Source organism: Parasteatoda tepidariorum, chromosome 1, assembly GCF_982258835.1.
Source record: "Parasteatoda tepidariorum strain Cologne lab strain chromosome 1, Ptep-v5.0, whole genome shotgun sequence".
NCBI lineage: Eukaryota > Metazoa > Arthropoda > Arachnida > Araneae > Theridiidae > Parasteatoda > Parasteatoda tepidariorum.
The window spans coordinates 121,796,578-121,819,781 of NC_141755.1; the positions used below are offsets into that span (position 1 = coordinate 121,796,578).

General features: G+C 29.9%; 1 protein-coding gene across 6 annotated transcripts in view; it reads left to right on the plus strand.

Moving 5' to 3' along the window:
• Positions 1 to 23,204, plus strand: part of LOC147816842 (GPI-anchor transamidase component PIGS-like) — a 31,055-nt gene that overhangs the window by 4,505 nt on the left and 3,346 nt on the right. For 5 of the 6 annotated variants that reach the window (XM_087151766.1, XM_087151777.1, XM_087151772.1 and 2 more), the window contains 3 exons: positions 254 to 353; positions 2,808 to 2,954; positions 10,964 to 12,349. In XM_087151766.1, the coding sequence (XP_087007892.1) occupies positions 312 to 353; positions 2,808 to 2,954; positions 10,964 to 11,386 (612 nt within the window). In that variant the 5' untranslated portion in view covers positions 254 to 311 and the 3' untranslated portion in view covers positions 11,387 to 12,349. Of the gene's footprint in view, positions 1 to 253; positions 354 to 2,807; positions 2,955 to 10,963; positions 12,350 to 13,548; positions 13,675 to 18,108; positions 18,201 to 23,204 lie in introns of those variants that run through there. The other variant, XM_087151784.1, reaches the window with a different exon arrangement.

Genomic DNA, 23,204 nt, shown 5'->3' on the forward strand with positions numbered 1-23,204 from the left:
TACTTCTCATACAAACCTAGACAGACCCCTGATATTTTAGTTCACCTACAAGGAAACACTTTATGCTATTTGGCGAAACAATTTACTGTCCAGGGAAATTTTGATAAGAATTCTCCTGTTACTGCCCGAAAACTGATTTGTTTGAAAAGATAAATATCTTAAATACCATTTAGATTGTTTTATTGTTAATGTATTATTTTTTAAATAACAAGAAGAAAAAACAGCTATATTTAATTGAAATATTTTTTTATAGATGCCACGTCTTACTACTTGCTGGTGATTTATCTCCCCACCTTGAAGACTCTGTAACTATGAGCAGTCGACTTGATCCAACTAATTCAACTTGGATGAAGGTTTATTTTAAATATTCTTTTTAATCACAATTTGTTATGTGTTTCTTTATTTTATAACCGTCGTTGAACAGCCGACCCAATTTCTTGGGTTTACTACTACTCATGTTCAACTCCGTAGCCTTGAAATTTTGAACCCAGAAAACCTCCTGGATCAAGTATTGGGAGAAACTTTGCCATTGTGGAGGACTTTTTACGGAACTAACCCACATTTGCGTTACATTTAGAGGAAAATCCCGAAAACCTCTTAGCTTGATAACAAGGGGATACCACTGATAATATTTTACATCAGCACTGTGGTTACTGAGAGCCGAATACAGAATTTGTATTGATCAGCCATTGCTGGAATTCTAATCTACTTCACCTCATTGGCAGGCAAACGCTCTATTTCCGGAGTCACCCTGGTTCAATTTCTTATATGGTGATAAATTCTTTTTTTCTTCTACTTATAATTTTTTGAAGGTCAATACGAATTCCGCATCCGACTTACACTGACCACAGTGCTGACTTGAAATATCCTCAGTGGTAGACGGATCATGCATTAAGAGTCTCCTTGCTATCAGGCTAACCGTGGGAGGTTTTAGTAGTTTTCTTCTCCATGTAACGCAAATACTGGTTAGTTCCATCAAAATGTCCTCCACAGAGGCAAATGTCTCCCAATACTTGATCCAGGAGTTCACTTCTCTTCTGCATTGGGTTCAAAATTACAAGGCTATGAAATTGAACATTAGTGGTACTGAACCCAAAATTTGGGTCAGCTGTTCAATGACAGTTATAAAATAAAAAGTAGTAATATGCACTCTCAACTAACATCTTTACTTTTGTCCAACGGGAAACTATTTTCCCACTCATGATTTTACTGCAATCCGCTGATAACTTCAGAATAAACCAAAAAGGAGAAATCAATTAAAGGCTCTATTTGCATAAATATGTCTAACTGTAAGTGTGTTATGCATCCTTCATTTGGTCATTTTTTGTCAAATTTATTTGTAATTATAAACATTAAATTTATATATTTAATTGTTTTTAAGTATAGAATCAGTAGTTTATGTATTTCTTTTGCAGTAAGCAAAATTTAAAATATATAACCCACCTACTCACTAAAAAAAAGTACAACGATCTTAATACACAGATCTCTCGGCTTCTCACAAAACAGCAATGAATTCGTTCATCGAATTCTATCACTGATATAATTCTGGCGAGGGAGTACTGTAGTGCGTCTACTACTACAAAAATACAATTCCAATTTACTAGTATATACGACAAATTAACTTGATTCTATGTTGGGGTACCTTTTCATAGATGAAAGTTGACATGGTCGATAATTTCTTTCTCCACAGTCTTTTTAATTATCAATAACATATTAATTCTCTATTTCTGTTCAATTTTATGAATTAACATAATAAAAAACATTTCAAATTCAAGCAGTAGTGATTATATTCCAGGTTTTTCGTATTATCTATCCAGGTCTAAAACCTAAGAGCAGGGCATGTGATTTTTTCGCGGAATTCTGCATATATCAAGACCATTGATTCATGGACTTCCGCAAATAAAATTTTTAATCTGCCGAAATTTCCACCGCAATCTAAAATTTAAATTTTTAAACCTTCGCAAAATCACGTTAACATAACATTTTCAGATGCATAATTTTCTTGCAATTTAAATGTTTTTGTTTTTTTTTTGTTAGTCGGATTTTTATTGTTTTTAATACTTGAAACTGTACTGGATTCCACTAATACGGTGATTCATATTAACGCAATTTTAATATCAGACATCGATTTTCATATTTTTCTAATTTAAAAGTTACTTACTGTTCATCATATTTACTAGATTTAAAAATCATATATCGCAATTCATATTCATGTAATTTAAAAATCCAATATCTCGATTCGTATTCGCATGAGTTTATTATCCATTGTCTTAATTCATATTCAAAGAATCTAAAAATTATGCATCATGATTCGTATTGACGTGGTTTTTAAACTCAATATCGCGATTTGTATTTTCGCATTCTTAAAATCCAATATCGTGATTCTTATGTGATATTCTTTATTGGTAGGTAATTTAATTATAAATTTTGTTCAAAAAATTATTTTAAATATGAATATTATATAAATTAATATCTTGTTATGGAGTTTTTGTACACAAAATTTTCAGGTTTTTTCATTTAGTGTCACAATCTCTTCTGTTAATTTAATGTCAGTCGTAAAAGGAAAGTATTACAGACCATTTATAGTTATTACTGTAATAAGGTTTTTGTATTTTGATGACAGTAAAAATCTCTGAAATTCTCTATATGTAAAATATTTAGTATATTTTGCAACAGTTATCATGAAATTTATAATATTTCATGAGGTCTACTGGATTTTTTCCTGTCCATGTATTTTGTTAAAGGTATCTGATGTATATGAAGTTATTGCATATTATGTATATTTCAGGAAAGGCTCTTCTTTCCAGTGCTTTTCTTTTGCCCCAGTGGGAAGGCTTCATGACCCTTCTTTGCCTGAGAATTCATCTTTATCCTACACTCTGCACATTGATATGTCAAGCCTCATGAATGTCTTTCTGAGCCAGTTTTGTCTCTTACTCGGCTTGCTGAATGTTGTAAGTCTAGTTCATTTTGTTTATTATTTTTTAAAAGTATGAATAGGTATTAACAATTTTTTAAAAAACCTAATCTTAAGAAAGTTACCAATCTAAGGAAAGCAGACAGTTTCAAGAGAGGGTGTGCCAAAAAAAATTTGAAATTGCCTAAAAAAAGTTGCATAAATCTGAAATGCATAGCTACCAACTCAATTGGATTTTGCCAGTTTCTACTGGTATAGTAAAATTTTTCTAGTTTTTGTACATTTTAGAAAATTACCTGAAATTAGGTAAGTTTTCTAAAAAAATCCCTAATAAAATAGACTTTTTGCACACATTATTGCTTGCTGGAATATTTAAATACATAATAAAGCGAGCCATTTATAAAAATCAGTTTAAATTTTTTTTTGTTTATAAAATTTTGAGTTTATTATTATTCAGAACCCCCTTTCCAAATTAATTTAAAAATCTTACTTTCCAAATTAATTTATTTGTATTTTTACAAAACAAAAAAAAAAAAAAAAATTAACATTCCTTTAAGAAGATTGAGAAATTTAAATTCATGAAGGAAGTCAGAAATTCAAAATTCCATAGTCTAAAGGGGAACGTTTCCATAATATCAAATTAAAATAATTTTAATTTTTCATCAAATGTCAAACAACTGGGGAAAGACTCTCCTATTTTCATTAATTCCTTCCTTCACTGTGAGTTAACAAGAATTGCATATTTCGAGTCACATATAACTAATATTTATGCTAGCCATTATGAATAATAGATAATTTATCACTATGGTCACACTTTCACGTGCGAATGTACACTCATAAATCAGTGATGGTATTTCAAAGGACGGAAACATATTTTTGATGTACTTAATTTCTTAGAGGAAATAAAAGAGCATTAAACACTTAACAAAGTCACAAGTATTTAACAGTTTCATATTTCTTAAATTAAATATTCATTGTCGAGAAAGGCATAAAAAATTTAAAATCAAATGAGCAAATTCAAAAAAAAATAAATAATAATAAATGTTTTAGAATAACAAACTGGCTCATGTAAATATGAATAAATATTTCTAAATAGTTCTTCATGTTTAATATTAGCCAATTTTTTTATTCTTAACCATTTTGTACATAATGTTTAAATTCATTTCTCCAGCAAAGTGCAGCTCCTTAGAGTAGGGAAGTAACTCCGTGGCGACTCAGCGACATTGTCACAGAATGATACCGAGTTCTTGCAGATAGATTTTTTCTTTGGGAAGTAATAATTTGAATAGTAACCCACCCTATTTGTGTAGGGTTTACGTCAAGCAGAAAATGTACAATAAATAGAAATAAAAGTTACAGAAGTACCCAAAGGGGCAAACAGACAGTCAAGAGACCATAGTAATAAAATCAAACACAATAAAATCACAATGTAATAAAGTCGAACACAAAAAAGTTAAAATTACTGAGAAGTTAAGCACCATCGTAATGGAAAAATGCAGGTAAAACCGATATAAAAAAAAAGTAAGCAGTTGACAGTGATAAAAAAAACCCATGAAAGCATGAAATCAAGCCCCAGTAGAAAAGATGAATGACAAATAATGAGTAACATAAAATCATTAAAGAAAAAACATTAAGAATGGAATAAAGTAAAGCATTAAGTTAAAAGCCGATGAACTGCCTGAGACACCCAAGAAGTAGGGAGCGCAGGTTCCGGGTCTTATTACCTGTCTCCGAGTACATCTTCAAGTGTTTGTTTAATAATAGAGATGATAATTTTTCTGCAGGCCAAATTGGCAAAACATTGGTGTTGATTAAAATTGGTAAAGTTATTGTCACGAAGTGTCTGGAAATGGGAACAACTAAAATTTAAAGGATCGATTCTCTGTTGTTCCGCACAGTAATTGCATTGAATGTTTTTATTAAAAAGTCTATTTTGATGTTCTCCGAACACTCCATGGCCCGTTAAAAATTGATTAAAATAAAAATTTGCCTGCCGTCTGTTTAGTTTTGGATCCTTGAAGAATTTAAAAGTTTGCCTGCCCTTCCCAGAACTCTGCCACTCCCACTTCCAGCGACTCATATTGTGTGATTTGACCACGGTTTTAATTTGGGCATTGGAACTGGGGACTTCAATTGAGATGTTGCAGTCACTCGTGGCTTCTTTTGCTGCCCGATCCGCCTCCTCATTGCCTTGAATTCCCACATTGGCTTTGACCCAATTGCAATCAATGCTGTCATGCCAAAGAAGTTTTATCTCTTCCACAAGTTTTGAAATAGGCTTTGGATTGTTTAGTGCTTGCAACGAGGACAGCGAATCGGAGTCGATGGTTTCCCTGGGATAATCCATGTCAGAAAGTCATGAAATTGCCTTTTTAATTGCCACGAGCTCTGCAACATAAACGCTAGAGTTATTGGTAAGTCTGATGAAGGCCACCTCAATAGTCTCACCATCCAGTTTCGCAATCATGTGAGAGCCAGTTCTATATTCCTTATGGTTAGTATTGGGGTTGGCGACCTCCATCCTCAAACCATCAGTAAAAATTTCAAGTCCCGTATTGGTTGGTAGAGACTTACTGTAGGGCACAGAACGAAAAGTGGATGGGTGAAGCCTAGATGGAGGACAGTCAGGGCGTGCAGCCTGTAAAACAGCCCTAATATCCGAGTCAAAGTCTTCAAGTCGCCACTGCCACCTAAGTCGTTTGACACAAATATCATTAATTACTTTAAGGTGAATTTCTTTGGGAAGTAAAAAAAAAAAAAATTTGGTTTTCTTTTCTGTGGAAATTTTCCAAAGATTTTATCTTTCCCTCAAAATTATATTCAAAAGATGCCTTTCTCGTGCATTGGAATAGATAAAAATACTTCTGATTATGCTCATAAAAGCTTATGCTCATTTGTGAATATTAAAAAAATAAAGAATAATAAAGTAAAAAATTTGGTTTTCTTTTCTGCAGAAATTTTCGTTCTATTTTTAGTGCAGTTATTAATTTCTACACAGTTTTTGAAATCCTATATTTTTAATTCCATATTTATTATAACAACTGAATCTTAAAATGGAAACACGCATTTACTAACTCCTTTTTGAATAGTCTGATTTGCGTGATTTCACCGTCGATCATTCTCCGTTTTGGTAATTACAGCTACGGATTTCACGATTTTTTATTATTTATTTTTAATGTGATGAGGATATACAAAATGGACAAAAAGAAATAATTAGTGTATTGCCCCCCTACAAAGTGCGAGAATATCGCCCATAATATTAGAATAAAAAAATATTACATATTCAGTTAAAAAAATTATTTTATTTTATCCCGATTTATTTTTTTTTATGCTTCTGTTACATTTAATTAGTAACATGTATACTTGTTATTATTAAAGGTATCTAGCAAAAAGATAGCCGTAGGGGGAAGTAGTCACTACATTTAAAAAAAGTAGTTGTTAACATTTGTAACAAAGTAATTGTAAGTGTCGTAAACTACAAAAATAATGTAGTTTTCTTAACTACTAATTAAATGATTACATAGATATTGACACACAAATTACAATGAAGAGAAAAACACGCATCAGATTTTAAGTAAACTCGGTATTAAAATGTCTGTAAGAAGATGTAGAATAAAAAATAAATCAATAGAACTAAACAGTTCCAATCTTGACTAAAACTAAAAGCAAACTCTCCTTAAATTGGTGTTTACATAAAAATTTTACAGATATTAAACTTAAATTAATAAAATGTAAAATTTTATTTTTCTTTATGTTGTTACAATCGACGCTGTTTTGTATCCCCTTGGCAGAATCATGACGACATTGTCGCAGAATAGTACAGAATTCTTGCAGAATTTTTTTTTTGTGAAGTAAAAAATTTTGGTTTTCTCTTCTGCTGAAATTTTTGAAAGATTTTATCTTTTCTTCAGAATTATATTCAAAAGATGCCTTTTTCGTGCATCTGAGTTCAAAAAAAAAAATGCTTTTGATTTTTTTATTCTCATTTGAAAATAATGAAAAATAAAGAAAAATGAAGTAAAAAATTTAGTTTTCTGCTGAATTATATTTTTATGCATTTATTACTACTGATTTTCACATAGTTTTTAGAATCCAATATTTTTAATATGTTATTTATTACAATTGAATCTCAAAATGAAAACATGTCCCTTTTTGAAGAGTCTGATTCGCATGATTTTGCCATTGATCTTTTTTTCGACAATTATAGCTACGGATTTCACAATTTTTTTATTATTATTTGTTTTAATGTGATAATGATATACGGGGCTGATTGTGCTCCGGAAAAATACGGATTTCCGGATTTTTCACTAACAGTTATCCGGAGATCGAAGGTCCAGACGTTTCAAAAAATCATTGATCAAAGAAGTTTCCGGTCATCAAATTTTCAAAGGTGGAACTTAAGAACACAGTTTATTTTATTTGTTTGTAAGGGAGTGTCAGAGAGATACTTTATAAGCTTATATTCATGATTAATATTCATTTTTTATCAGTTAATAGTTGTTATAATCATAAACTCCTGAAGGAAAGACATGCTTGTAAATTTTAATTATTTCTCCAGGTCATCATAGGTATGTGTAAATGGTATAGGTATGTGTAAAATTTTAAATATATTTTTGGTAAACTAAGAAATATTGAGAAGAAGGAAGAAAAAAAAACCTTGTTTAAATTTATTTTCAATTTAAACAGCTTTTTTTTTTAACTCAAGAAATTTTCCGGAATTTTGACTTGAATTCACAATCACCCCTGATATGGTAACGTATTCCCTGGAAAATTCTAATTACCGCTCATTTACTAAAAAATACAAAACTAAAATGTAAAATATAACCATATAAATAGTTTTTATGCATAATCTAAGATCTCTTGATAAAATTAAAAAATTTTATCGCATATTATAAACCATATTTTATTGCTCATTTTACCAAAATCGTTTCCAAAGCGTTTCGGTAAAAATTACCAAGCTTTTTGGTGTTCCCATGGGACCAGAAGCTTGGTAAAGTTAACTACAGTTTCAACCATCCATTTTATTCTCAGTGTGCAAACCTTTTATTACATGACAAAAATCTAATCTTCAATCAAGTTTATTCCCTACATTTTGTAGTTCTACATTACATTGTAGTTCTTACATTTTGTAGTTCTATTGTTTTGTAGTTTTGTATTCAGCAATTTCAACTAAAAAAAAATTGAATATTTTTTATTAATTTCGACTATCACTTATGCATGGGCAGAGATGATTGTGCTCTGGAAAAAATCCAGATTTCCAGATTTTTCGCTAACCGCCATCTGGAAATCCAAGGTCTAGAAGTTTCAAGAAATTGTCCATCACATTTATGTCTAAAAGTTCTTGTATATTTTATTTCAAAATTATTAGAACTAGAATTTATACTTGACATCTTTTTAATTGTAAATATTTTTTCTTTTAGATTAATAAATGTGATTGGACATAAAAGTAAACTTATACATAATTATTAATTTAAATTATGCTGCATATAATTTATTTAGAATTTCATGTTTTTAAAATATCAATGATTTAAATTTCTGAAGACATTAATTTTTTGAAATGTGTCATTAATGATTTTACTCGAGAAATTTTCAGGAATTTTGAGGTGGGCTCACAATCACCCCTGGATATACAAAATGCAAAAAAGGAAATAATTAGTATGTTTTTCTCTGACAAAATGCGAGAATTTTGCCCATAATATTAGAAAAAAAAACTATAACTCAATTTAAAAAAAGAAAATTTTTATCCAAAAAGTTGGGGTTTTTTGTCGCAGAAAGCCCAAATCAATTCTGTCATGGGGTTTTGTATCAACCCCAATGTTGGCAAGTTTTCTATAATAATGGCCAATACAGAACATAACCATTTATTCAGTATCCATAAAACCGAAAATTTAGCTCGATTTTCCCTCTGTTTTGAACTTGAGCCATAGAGATGATTTTTCTCATCCTTGAAGTTGAGTAGAGGAAAATGAGGGTTTGTCGAGAGAAAACTTCAACATTTCTTCTGTGATCTGGAAGATCTTTAGATCAAGAGAGGGCAGGTAAAAGACATATGTCTTATTATCCCTTGTGTATTGAAAAGATTTGGTGGTTTTCAGATTCTTATTTACTGGCTGATAATTTGAAATCCTTAGCGTGGACACTGTTTATAAAATTTTTGTGCACTCACAATTTAACAACTTCAAGTTAGATCGTAAATTTTAGTTTAGATAAAAAGGAATATTACGATAAAGGAATGTATATGTTTATTTATATTTATAAATAGAAAACATTTTCTCTTTTCAGGGTGATCTTAAGAATGAATCCTTTTTATAACTGACTGGACCAATTATTCCTGAATGGGTAAGATTATACAATCCTGTGATTCTTCTAATTCGCAGGATTCTGTGAATCTGGAAACCGTTGATTCATGGATTTTAAGGAATGAATAATTTATATTCCAGCAAAACTTTCTCAGAGTTCTCCTTATCTAGAATTTAAATTTTGTCACATATGCAAAGTCTCGTTAATGAGATATTTATTCCCCCCTTACCAGTACCTTCTTTTTTTTCTATAATTCATGCACAATGACTTTTACGCAGCTTTGTAAAATAATTTAGTTTTCTTCCTGTATAATGATATTCTGTACAAAGATGCTTAAATGCCTGATATTTAGAGAGTTATTTATGGTTTTAAATCTACTGCCAAACAAAATTAGATAAACTATTTAATGGTCTGTCCGGGGTAAATTTACTACCGATCAGCTGTACCTTCACAAATTCATGCAAAGCCCATTCTCTTTGCAATCTATGGAAAAGAGGAGCTTTTTTGTTAGCTGCCTTCTACGAAAAGTAGCATATGTTTGATCAGATAGTGCAATGTAGTAACCCTAACAGGTCATTTACGCCATATCAAAATGAGCTTTTTTAGCGGAGTTGTTTATAATGAAGCGATGAGGCTCTCCCTATAAACTTTACAGGAAATCGAAATTCAAACATTATTTTAAATACTATTGTAAATTTATTCTAACAGACTTTTATTTTTCATGAATATTTTTTTTAATTCTTTTTTCTGTATGACCCAGTTGAAAATGTTCTCATAATTAAAATAACTTTTAGTACTAGTTCTGTTAAATGCATGTTTTAATAAAATCAAGTTGAAATTTAACTATGGACAACAATTTTTATGGATTTTGAAATTCGGATACAATTTTTTGCTCAAAATTTTACAATAGCAAAATTATTTTTGAATATATGGGGGAATATATATAGAAATTTACCAGTCATAAATGAGTTTTATTTGTAGTGACAATTTTTGAAACTATTTTCTTATGTTACCATATTTTTGTGTTGATTTGTTAATATAATTTTTAATTTTCACAAATTATGTCTAAATTTCCACAAAATAGGTACTTCTTAAAAAAACCTAGACAGACCCCTGCTATTGTGCCAAAAAATGTATTAGAAACTGTTTGCAAAGAAGTAATTAAATTTGTTGTTGTGCTGATGTTGACTGAATTGTTTTTCTCTAACAATCTATTATTTTTGTGAAAAAAATTTTTATTCTTGTATTGTATAAACTTTTTTCGGGTATTGTGTGACTAAAATTCAATTACAGTCAGACCTCTATTTAACGAAGTCGCTAAATCCTGAAAGAAAGTTCGTTATATGGAAAATTCGTTAAATAGAAAATCATCTTTTGGGATACTTACACAATGTAGAATAGATTTTAAATTCATGGATACTAGAAATAATTAAAATTGCAATTGATACACCTTTATCTTGTAAATTATGATCTATTATTTAATTTATAAATCTTACCCATGAAAGAAATCTGCAATGAAAGTAAGAATAGAACAAAACATTATCCAGTGTTATACTATCATGCTGCATATATTTTCCCCTGAATAAAAATGATAAATTTTTATATATTAAAATTATTGCTGCATTTATTATAAATGTAATTTTAAACATACATTTTCACATGCATTCTTAATTTTAATTGCTATTGACAAAGTCTGTTAATTTTGTCTGAGTTTTTTGTTTGATAAAGTGTTTTTTCTCATAATAGGTCTCGCATTTTTGTAATGCACCAAAAATTCCTTCAGGCGTATTCTCCTCAAACTGCAATCCACGTCGAATTGTTTTAAATGATTTTAACATTTCATCATATGAAGGTTTGCTAATTCCTTCATCATTTCCATCTTCTTTGTCTTCCTCTCAATTTATAGCTGTATTGTTTTTATTTTTCACACAGTCCAAAATATCTGATTCAGTTAATGTTTCGGTGGTTTCAACTTCAGAATCAATAGAAATAAAATCATTTATCCGTACATCATCATTAATTTCGTGGTTCTCTCTTAGCTGTACCGAAATTTTTTTAAGTTCCTCTAAAGGAATATCATCCTCGTCCTCACTTTCCAAATTCTCATCGTTGACAAAGAATCCAGCTTTAGCAAAACTGTTACGAATTGTACGATCTCTAGCATCATAGTTCCATGCTTTGGAAATTTCTGTTATGCTTTCTCGCAATTTAATCTTTGGCATTGATTGCTTATTTTCAAGTGCAGTGATAACTTTTCGTACAATTCTTTTGCGGTTGTGCAGTTTAAAGTTTTGAATCACCCCTTAATCCATTGGTTGTAGCTTCGATGAAGTGTTTGGAGGCAAGTAAAAAACTGTAATGTTTTTCAGTTTTTTGTTGATTTCCTTCGAATGGGCAGGGCAATTGTCGAAAATTAGAGCAATCATAAGTTTGTCCAACTTTTGAATCCATTTTTCACAAATGTCAGCCGTCATCCATGATTTTTTGTTGAATTCATAATCAACCTCCAAAGATTTTGTGCCCTTAAAACATCTTGGAGTTTTGCTCTTTCCTATAATTAAGGGTTTTAATTTTTGATTGCCTGTCATATTTACCCCTAGCATGATAGTTATTCTTGTTTTGCTGTGTTTTCCTCCAAAGCATTTTTTATTTTTAAATGTTAGGGTCTTTTGAGGCAAACATTGAAGAAATAAAGCCGTCTCATCAGCATTAAAAATGTTTTCTGGCTTATAATCTTTTAAAATTTTATTAAGAGTCTCTGCAATCCAACTTTCACAGTCCTTATCATTGACATCATTACTTTCACCAGACATAACTTTTCCTACAATTCCTTGTTTTCGTTTAAACTTGTCAAGCCATCCACTACTTTCTCGAAATTCATTGTGTCCCAATGCCTTTGCAAATTGCGTTGCTTTCTCGGTTATTAATGGTCCAGAGATCGGCACGTTTTTATCTCGCATTGCGTGTATCCACTTCAAAACTGCCTCATTCACATCTTCATAGAAACATGTTGTCAAACGTTTTGAACAAGGATTTGGTAAATCATAGTTTTCAATCTTATCACGATTTCTTATTATCGTTGATAAACTGCTTGAACGAATACCAAATTTTGATGCAATATCTTTTTTTTTTCACACCCCTATCCACTTCTTGAAGAATTAAATTTTTTTCTTTAAAAGTCAGGCACTTCTGCTTCGACATTTTGCAGTCGCAAGTAAAGCAACAAGCAGCACTCTGATCAGCAATCTCAAAACAGGAGGCAATTTCGAGAACGGAGCTCTACTGAGTGAACAACTAGAATGTTGAAAGTTTTTCTGGAAAGAAAGTGAACAGTGGGGGTGGGGATAATAGGACATGTCAATAAGGTACCAGGGACCACACACTTTGATGACCCATTCCCTTTATCTTCTCTGCTCATTTCCTATTCAAGAAATTTGACCCTTTCCCCCTTTTTCTAGAGGCGTTGCATTTCCTATATGAAATGCAAACAAAAAGGAAAAGGAATTTTACTGCTTTCTCTAAAAGTTATGGGGATGCGAAAATCAGTTCAAGGTCATTTCCCCCATAAAATGCGTTAACAAGTTAATAATTTTCTCAAATATTTTGGGAAATGGGGCAAGTAGATCTCAAAGCAAATTTCGTTAAATAGAAAATTCACTTCATTATTTAGAAGTTATTTAACGAAGAAATTTCCGAAATGTTCTTGGTTCCACAGAGAAATTCGTAAAATGAAAGTTCGTTAAATAGAAGTCCGACTGTCGTTGTATGAGTCCTTTAAGAGGGCACCACACAGCGGGGGAAAGGGGGGAATTTTATCGCACATTTACTTTCTCATTCATTACTAATTTAAAAAAGAAAAATTTAGTTCATGCAAATCTTAAGTAAGTTATGAAGTTTCAGCTGCTGAAAGAAATACTTCAAAATATTAAAATGCGAACAAATTATTATAAGAGAACTTAACTAATTGCTTAATCCTAAGTTATCTTCTCACAATTTGTTTACATTTGTATCTTTTAAAATTTTCTTTTCAGCATTTAAAACTTCATGGCTTACTCAAGGTTTGTCTGAACTCACTTTTTCTACACTTTAAATTTCAAATTAGTAATGAATGAGAAAGAGAATTTTTCCTTCTTTACTAAAGAGCATCCTCTTAACTAAAATCATAAAAATTGGCCTTTAAAATAATAACATATTATTTTTAATAGGAATTTACAGTATTAAATTATTGATTTCGAAGGTGCTTTTATGAATAAATCTTATACTTAATTGTAGTATCGTTTTGTTTTAAAAAAATAAATATGTTTGCATATTAATAATAGTTTCTTTTTAAGGAGGATTTTTTGTTGCGCAAAAATGTTCAAGAACAGATATCTACATCAATGTCCTCACTTTCATCCTTAAGTCATTTGTTACAAAAAATAAGAAATATTGTCATTCATTATGATATTGGTCAGGAGGTGAGAGGAACATTAGATATTCCTATGTAAAGAGTTTTTATTAATTATAAAAGATTCTTAATTATCCAAAATGAGATATACTTTGTGCTTGCCAGAAAACAACATGAATGAAGCAGAAATAAAGTAAAGAAATGAACATATTATAGTTTTGGCTCTCTTAACAAGAACCATATGTATATCATTTTATCCTTGGTGACTTTATGTTTGAATTTAGATCACTGTGGATAAAATAATTGACATACTATAGTTTTGTTTCCTGGTAAGAGAACCAAAACTATAATATGTCCATTTCTATACTTTATTTGTGCTTTATTAAAGTTGTTTTTTGGTTTATATTTAATTTGGCCGAATAAGGAAAATATTTCTTTTATCTGCACTGTTTAATTTTAACTACCTGTGGGCATACGTTCAGGGGTAGGAGATGACTGTAAGGTCGGTCACAGATCTCGTCGCCATGGTCGTGGAAGCGGCAGCACTTTATTTTCACACACTGTCCCATTTTCATTGGAAATATGATCAATTAACGCATCAAATCAGACCAATCTATGCTTTTAGTTTATCTCCAGTTTTCCAGTAGTTGAGCCTGTTATTTTTCAACTTCTTGTTTAATAAATTCTGCAAAAGTTTGTTATTGGCCTATGTCGCAGAGTTTTGATGTTTAATGGCTGAGACTTGAGAGATTTTGAGAGGTGTGTTCGAAGGTGTAAATGAAAACAATAACTGGAGATTTAACATTGAACTGTACAAGATTTATAAGCAACCTGATATTATTAAATACATAAAAATGAATGTGATTCGAATGAGCAGTGACAATACATTAAAAAAGATATTGCATTTTAGACCAAGAAAGCGGCGAAGGCCGCTGGGCTGATTCGGTGGAGTCAGTTCTTGCAATTAATGAAAAGAGTTGGAGATCAAAGATAAATTGGAAGTCGCTATGGAGAAATCTTTAGAGGAAGGCATTCGCCCACATTGAGCTGTCTTTCCAACTGTGATGATGTTTTTTCTAAAGTTACTGTCATATAAGATTCTTCTAGAAGTAAAGACATGTGTTGTTGGCTCAGACACGTGTCTCAGTTATGTGTAGCTATTAGTATGTTCTGTTAACTTTGTCATCTAAATCATTTGTTTCATATTCATCAAATAATTGTTTATTTCTGCAAAAACATTTTGTTTCCTTATTTCAACTACTGCTTCACTTACTATTCAATTTTGTTGACTGATGAAAAAAAGTCATATCCAACAACAGTTTTGAACGGCTCCGTGAATCCAAATGTAAACATTTTGAAGTTAGCATATATTAAAGGAATTTTCAACATATTCTGTAATTTAACCAATTTCTTTAAGCCGTGATGGCCCAGGAGATAGAGCGTTTGCTTTCCTATGAGGTGAACCGGGTTCGAATTCCACATCTGGCCTGCAGCGGCCACAGTGCTGACGTGAAATATCCTCAGTGGTAGATGGATCATGGATTACAGTCCCATCGCCATCAGTATAACCGTGGAAGTTTTTCGTGGTTTTCCTCTCCATGTAACACAAATGCGGATTAGTTCCATCAAAAAAGTCCTTTTATGAAAGCAAAAATTCTCCCAATACTTGATCCAGGAGTTCTCTTCTGGATTGGGTTCAAATTTGCAAAGCTACGTAGTTGAACATTAGAAGTTGTAAGCCCAAAAATTTGTTCAGCGACAGTTATATTATAAAATAAAAGTGATGTTATAATCTCCATAACTGCCAACTTTCACTCGTTCCAGAAATGGATTATCCAAGTGGTAGTAAAACAATTACTGGAAAACAAACTTACTCAAAAATATATTTTTATTTTTACCAGAATGAAATTTGCTATTGTAAAGATCATTTTGCTTTGATATATTTGTTGTAATTATTTATATGCAGTGGTGGTAAAACTCATTTATAATTACAGTAGAGAACCAATTATCCGGGATGCTCGGGACTATCGCTATCCCGGATGTCTGAATTTCCCGGTTTTCTGGATCGACCAAAAAGTGTCGTTAATGGATGTTTTATTGAACGAAAATTACAAGGAAAAAGTGTAATGCATAAAATAAGAGAAAAAAGAAAGGTACTCCTAACTTTAAAAAGAAAAAAAAAATGGTAGAAAAATAACATTTAAAAGAATGAAAAAATTTGCAAGTTTAGACAAGAAAAACAAGATTAAAAAATACAAAATTCTCGTATTTATTTTTTAAAAATAATTACAATTCCTAAATTAACTAATATAAGCAAAACAAATGGTTAAATAACGCAATATATTTCATACCTAATTATACGGGGGAAACGATAAAATAAAAGGAAAACTTATTAATCTAAATAAAAACACTTTAAAATTATCGAACCGAAACGATAGTTAAAAAAGGCACTAGCATAAACATTGAAACCCGGAACAGGGCAAAATCAACGGAATTTTAAAAAAAAAAACCTAATGATAAAATTTATGAATAAAAAGAATTAATTTATTGAGTGCGAAATTTATCGTGAAAAGAAAAAAAAAATCAAGCGTAGTGGAATCAGAAAAACAAAACTGCAATCTACTTCATAAAATAATCCTATGTTTAAATTAATAAACAATTCTCCTTTTATTTATTTATTTTTTTTGTTGATAAAAACACGATATTTAATTACAGCAGATGTGATTCCACACCAATAAAAACTTGCAAATGATACTGCACTTGAATTTATTCAGAAGAAAAAGATTTTATTTTTATTAATCGATGTCAAATAGATAAATATATTTTTCTCTTTCATCTTCTGTTCACTGATATGCATTTTCCCCATCCCCCTCGTAAATTAAACAGAAAGCGAAATCAGCATGCCACACCCTTGAGCTTGATTGGCGGCCTAAAGGAGAAAATAAAACATTCCTCCCTTCCCTGCCTTCAAGGTCACGGAGGAAATGACGTTTCTCTGGGTAACCGGGAAAAAAATTCTCCCCTTCCTTACATTTTCCTCTACTCAACTTCAAGGATGAGTTCATTTTCGCTTTTTTTCATAATCATTCTAGTTTAAAATGGCGGGAAAACCAATCAAAATTTTTCCCGGTTATCTGGATACCGGATAAATGGTTCTCTACTGTATTATTATAAATCAAAAAGTTTAATGGAATAACATGCATTTCGCTGCCTCTTTAAATATGAAAATAAAATCTCCCGGGAAAATCGGAAAGAGTTGGCAGCTATGTATCTCTTTCAAAGTCATTCCTTTTTCCTACTCTATGCGTATCGCTAGTGATCGCAGCTTGAATTTTCAGGCACAAGTTCCTGTGTTAAACACGCTCATCATGATATGACAAATCAGCTCGTTAAGTTTGACATTAACCTTTTACCCTGTGGCAGAATTTTTTCGTTCTTTCTGCGACAAACTTCCCTAGCACTATTATTTTGCTTTCAGATACTTTTATCTATAACAATTACTAATTTAAAGTAACAGAAACATTGTGTTTGCAGAAGAAAGTATAGAATAAAAATGTATAAAAATTTTTTATTGTAAAAGTAATATTTTTCAATTTTAATACTATATAGGATTTTCTCGCATTTTGTCGGAGGAAAAATGCACTAATTATTTCCTCTTTCAAATTTTGTCAATATTCAGGGGTCTGTCAAGGCCAAATTTACTACCATTTAGTGGTACCTTCACAAATTCAACTTTACGGAAAATGGTATTTTTACAAAATACTTTTTCTTAAGATTTTATTTTTGTATCCCGTAAGAAGCAATAAATCCATATTTTTGTGTTGATTTTTTAATTTTTTACAAATTATATCTACATTTTCACGAAATAGGTACTTCTCTGAAAAACCTATGCAGACGCCTGATATTACACAAGTTAAAATTTATAAAATCCGTGCAGTATCTCCCAAAATAAAGATCACAAGTCACGCTAATAGGACTCTAGAAAAAAAGACAAACTCAATTAAGTGTATGTAAAATATGGAGTTCTTTAAAGAAAAAAAAATGAAAGAAAGAACATCATTTCTTGCCCAAACTATCTTATAAACTTTCGCAATTTCTGAATTTCTTATTTTATATTATGAATTTGAAATTCTAGCTGAAGCCAGTAATTACTGATTTTTTTTAATATCTCAAATGAGAATAGAAAAATCATGATTATTTCTTTCCTCTCTGATGCGCAAAAGGAAATTTTTGAAAAAAATTCTATAGAAAAAAAATTTGAAAAATTATGAGAAAGGAAAACCGAAATTTTTCCTTTCCCAAATTAAAAATTTTTCTGCAAAAACTCAGAAACGTTCTGTGACAATGTTGCCGCAATTCTGCCATGGGGACCTTTTGAAATACTCTGTTTCAAAAAATCTGGAATCTATTTACGCAAAACATCATAACATTTGCTTTAAAAAAAAATATGTTTCTTTATATAAAGAACGATAATTCTACTAATGCAATTTTTATTCTGTTTTAGGTACAGTTTGCCCTCTCATCTACCAAAGAAAGTCTTTCATAGTTACTTAAAAGAAGGTTACAAAGCAGCTCAAGTTGCTTTTGTTGATTCAGGTATTCAGTTTAAATTTGAATGCGCAGAAAAAAGATCTTCAGTTAAACATTGTTTTTGTTGTGGCATTAGAAAAGGAATTGGTATCTTGCTTCCTTTCATTTAAGAGTGTTTTTCAAGGTGTTGTCGAAAGGGAGAAAAAAACCCTTAGCTTAAGAGCCTTGAACTTAAAGCAATGTTATATAATTTCAAACTGAATCATTTTGTCTTGAAAAATGAACAAATCACTTAAATATTTAAAAGAAAAATATTAAACTTTTTCAAAATTTGCTAATTTGACGAGATTTTACCTCTTAGATCAATAAATAAATCAATTAATAATTCTCAATTTTCCAAAGTATTTATAACCGCAGACAATCAAAGAAGAGGGATTTTAATCAATCTGTAAAAATCAATGATTTGACAGGGAATTTAATTAAATACCCCAGGAATCACAGTAAATGTATTAACTTAAAATACCTAAAGGTCAATTTTTTTTCTGAAAAAATTAGTTTAATTTTTTTAAATATTTTCTGCATCTTAATTTGGTCAAATTTTTCTCATTAAGGCTACAGTGGACCTTTATATTGCCAAAAATTGATAAAAATTTCGGGGATTTTTTTTGGACATATTTAGACACTTGTTTCATTGCTTTTTCAACTGAATTTTTTTTTTTTTAAATTTCGTCATTTTTTGAGAAGTTATAGGGTAGTTTCGTTTTCACATTATGAAGCCACACCCCTTTTCTTACACAAAAAGCTGTTTTTCTCAAAATTGAAATTTTGTTATGTTTCACGTATTCAAAATGTTCCAGTCGACTTTGTTTTCATCCTATTGAGATGAAATTTTTTTTCTAGTTATTTATATGTATATTAGATTAAGTTTATGCATTTGTTTCTGTTTTATAACAAGTAATAAAAGAGTTATCGGGTTTCATGTACCTAACGACCTTTATTTTGAAACAAAAATCTACATAAAATTTGTTTTTTGGTCATAAATTTAAAATAAATTTAGGAAAATTCCTATATAATGCATAAAGCTTTTAACATTTATCTCTAAAAAAAGAATATTAAAAAAAATAAATAAAAATTTTAATTTAAGCCGCTCGGAGCATTTTAAAATTGATGAAATTTTTTTTAAAAATTTTTAAATTTCTCAAAAATGGTCCAAATATTTTTTACAAAAATTTTTTGCAAGGGCATATCTTGATAGAATACATAATTTATAAAAAAAGTTTTAGTGTAGCATAAAAACTAAAAAAAATTTTTTTGAACGTCCACTGTAGCCTTAAATAGGTACCTAATATTTTTTATTTTATTTGTAATTTTTTTTTCTTTTTTGCTTTATTGAGACATTTATATATAAATTGTATAAATTTATGTAAGAAATTTTTTAGTGCTTTAAAAGACTATTTTTTAGAAAAATATTGTTTGTTTATTAGAAAATATTTCAATATCTGAATCAAAACTTTTGTCTTTGGTACTAAAAAATCCATTTTTCATTGTAGAACCATCTTAGATCCATTTTTCATTCCCACAGCGATTAAAAGTTACCCTTATTGCTACCTTTGTTAGAAATAGTGGTTGCATAGAATAAAATATACACAGCTCTATTTAATGAAGTCTCTAAATCCTGATAATAAGCTCGTTATATGGAAATTTGTTAAATAGAAAATCACCTTTTGAAATACTTCAACACAAAACAGGTTTATAAGCATTAGACATAATTAAAATAGAAATTGATGCACCTTTATCTTGTAAAGTAGTATCTACTTTTTATTTTATGAATCTTAACTATAAAAGAAATCAACAAGGAAAGCAAGAATGGAGCAAGACATTATCCTGCGTTACACTATCATGCTACACACATTTTCAACTAAAATAAGCTAAATTTCTGCATAAAATTATAGCTGCATTTAATATGAAAGTAATTTTAAACATGCTTTACCACATGCATTCTTAAGCTTAATTGCTACTGATAAAATCTGTTAATTTTTTCTGAGTTTTCCGTTTGAAATGCAAACAAAAAGGGATAGGGATTTTACTGCTTTCTCTAAGAGTTAAGTGGCTTCAAATTATCAATATCCCTCATAAAATGGGTTAACAAGTTTGAAATGTTCTGAAACATTTTGAGAAATAGGGAAAGTGGATCTCAAAGAAAATTTCGTTAAATAAAAAATTCCCTTCCCTATTTGGAAGTTATTTTATGAAGAAATTTCCAAAATGTTCTTAGTCCCTCGAAAAAAATTCGCAAAATGTAAGTTTGTTAAATAGAAGTCCAACTGTATATTGTCTTTTATATCTCTGTTCTGCTACCTACCTGAATCTTTTCACTTAATATAGGTGCTTTATTTATATATTCTCAATATAAGTTTTTTAAAAAGAAATTTTGTTTTTTTCAACTTTTGTAGCAAATCAAAATGTTTTGCAATATTATATTTTCTGTATGTAATTAAAACAGTGCTGAAAAATCAGTAAAATTTATGTCATCCATTACGAAAATCAGGGAAATCAGATAAAATCTGTCTGGGAAGTTTCTTCTGAGTCTTTTTTACTTCATTAATTCGAATAACTTTTCAAATATTAAGAAATTAGATCATAAGCGCCTTTTAATTTTATAAAATTGTGGCTTTTCTTCATACATTTTGTGCCTCTTTTCATGTTAGATGTTAATAAATCTTAACAGTCATGAATAACAGTTGCACCCTCAAGACAGTTTTTAATAAAAATGTCATTTAATTTGCAGAGAAACTTTATTTCATGTGATGTCAGGGCTTTCAATAAATAGCCTTGAAGTTAACTTTTATTAAATTTGTTGGCGTCAGGGTTTCTTATAAATCCACTATGAGGGAACATGATGTTGTTGCTATTGGTTTTATGTTTTTATAATATGGTTGAATGTGCTTTTAATGAGCACAAAGAGGCTACAATAATTGCTCATTAAAAGTTCTCGTGAAAAAAGTGTTCGTGACAAAATCATAAGAATTCATTTGAACTTTTCTAAATTACAAATACAGTCGGATCTCTATGTAACGAGTCGCTAAATCCTCATAAAAAAGTCCTTTTTTCTTGATATAACAAAATTAGGATATAATTGTGAAGAATAAAGATGTTTCTATTCTAGTTAAAGTAAAATTAAATTTGCAGAATTAAATCAGAAATTTACCAATATGGAAGGAAAGAATAAAGAAGTGTGACAACATGCCTTAAAACTTGAGAAAGCATTCCTTACGGACTATCTCTCTTTCTCAAAATAGAATTGTCATTGCTTGGTGTTTTTTGCATTTGAAACCAAGCAGTTTATGTCAAGTCCTGCACTATGAGAATTTGAAGACTGCTAATTTACTAAAAAACTATAAAATAAAAAGTATAAAATAAAATGTTTTGAAAAGTATAGGATTCATCCAAAAATTAAAAGTTCATCAGTCTAAGGGACTTCATCAGTTATTTTCAATTAAGCTTTATTTATATTTTCTTTTTAAAAACATTTTATATATTCATTATTATAAGTGAATAATGAATATATAAAATGTTGACACCCCCCACCCTTACTTGATGAACTATTCTGATGGCTTATTCTCTCTACACTTTTCATAACGCATGTTTTTCTGAATTGAGTGTAATGGTCAATGAAAAAAGTGACCACACATTTAAGACTACCTAAAACTTCTTTTCCCAGTATTGAGAGAGTTTTGCCACGCCATATTTCATTTCTAAAAACTTGTCTCTTTTCTTTGATTGATTTTTCCATGCTTTGAATATAAAATTTGCAATCTTCTTAACAGTTAAAAACAAAACCTTTTAAAAGTATTAATTTTGTATTGTGGAAATAGAAGTCTAAATGGTAATTTAAAGCTTTTTAAAAGGGAACTTTTTTAACAGGTTTCAATTCGTGCGTATAGATATATATAGGATTCAAAATGAGTGGTGACCATTATAAAATAAACAGTCAGTGTTTTTAAACTAGCAATCAATGTTAAGGGATGTTTCGCTGTTATGGTATTATTTCAGTTGTTGTTGTTGCTTATCCTCATAGATCTGACATTAGTCAGGTCAACTCCAAAAAGTAGTTTACAGCCAGAAAGTCGATGACAAAAAGGGGATCGTAAATTAAGTCCACCCTGGACTGTCCGACACAATCAAGTATATGTTTTGGTGATGCTGGTTGGATAGAGCATTTTTTACAAGTCTGATAAATTTTTGAGCCGCGTTCGAATGTTGGACATTTTAGGTGACCAGTTGAGAATCTGGCCAAGGCAGCCTGGGTGCTTTGATTGCTTATTTATTGATTATTTCAGTTCTTTTAGTTATTAGTCCATTGGATCAGTGACTAAATCTTCTTAATTTCTACTTCTATATACATTTATACAATAATGTCCTAATATTAACATGAATTTGTTGTTCACTTTTTTGATTCAATCAAGAAAATATTTTCTATACATATTTTTGTGATTAATCAAGGACGTCAATATTTTCACTTAATATCACAGATTTTGTTATTTTGCAAATAATATGCTTTTTAACTACTTTTTTCTCTTTCTCATTTCTTCAGATAAACATAGATTTCTTGAATACAAGTAAATTTTAATTTTTTTTTCTTTGTTTCCTTAAATTTTTTTCTTCTTTGTCAGATATCATTTACAATATTGAGTCAGCACTTATTTTCAGTTTGTTATGTCATTTACCTTTGGTACAGTAAAGCCAATTTAGGTTCCCTTGTTGGCAAACTCTACAGTCAATTAAATGTTCCTTTTTTTCACATTTTTAAAAATTTTTTGAATGTATTTTTTAAAATTTAAAATATTACAGTATTTTTTTTAAAAAATCAACTAACTGCTGACAGCCCCTTTACTTTCATGCACGGAATGAAGTTTTTCTTATTTGTTACTTAATGGACATAATCTGCCAATGAGTTAAAGGATTAGTAGTATAGTAACTTATCAGTTTAAGAATGAAATCATATTTAACATCTTGTTTAATATGAAACTGCTTAGTGTCATTTGCATATGTATGATTCAGTAGTTTATT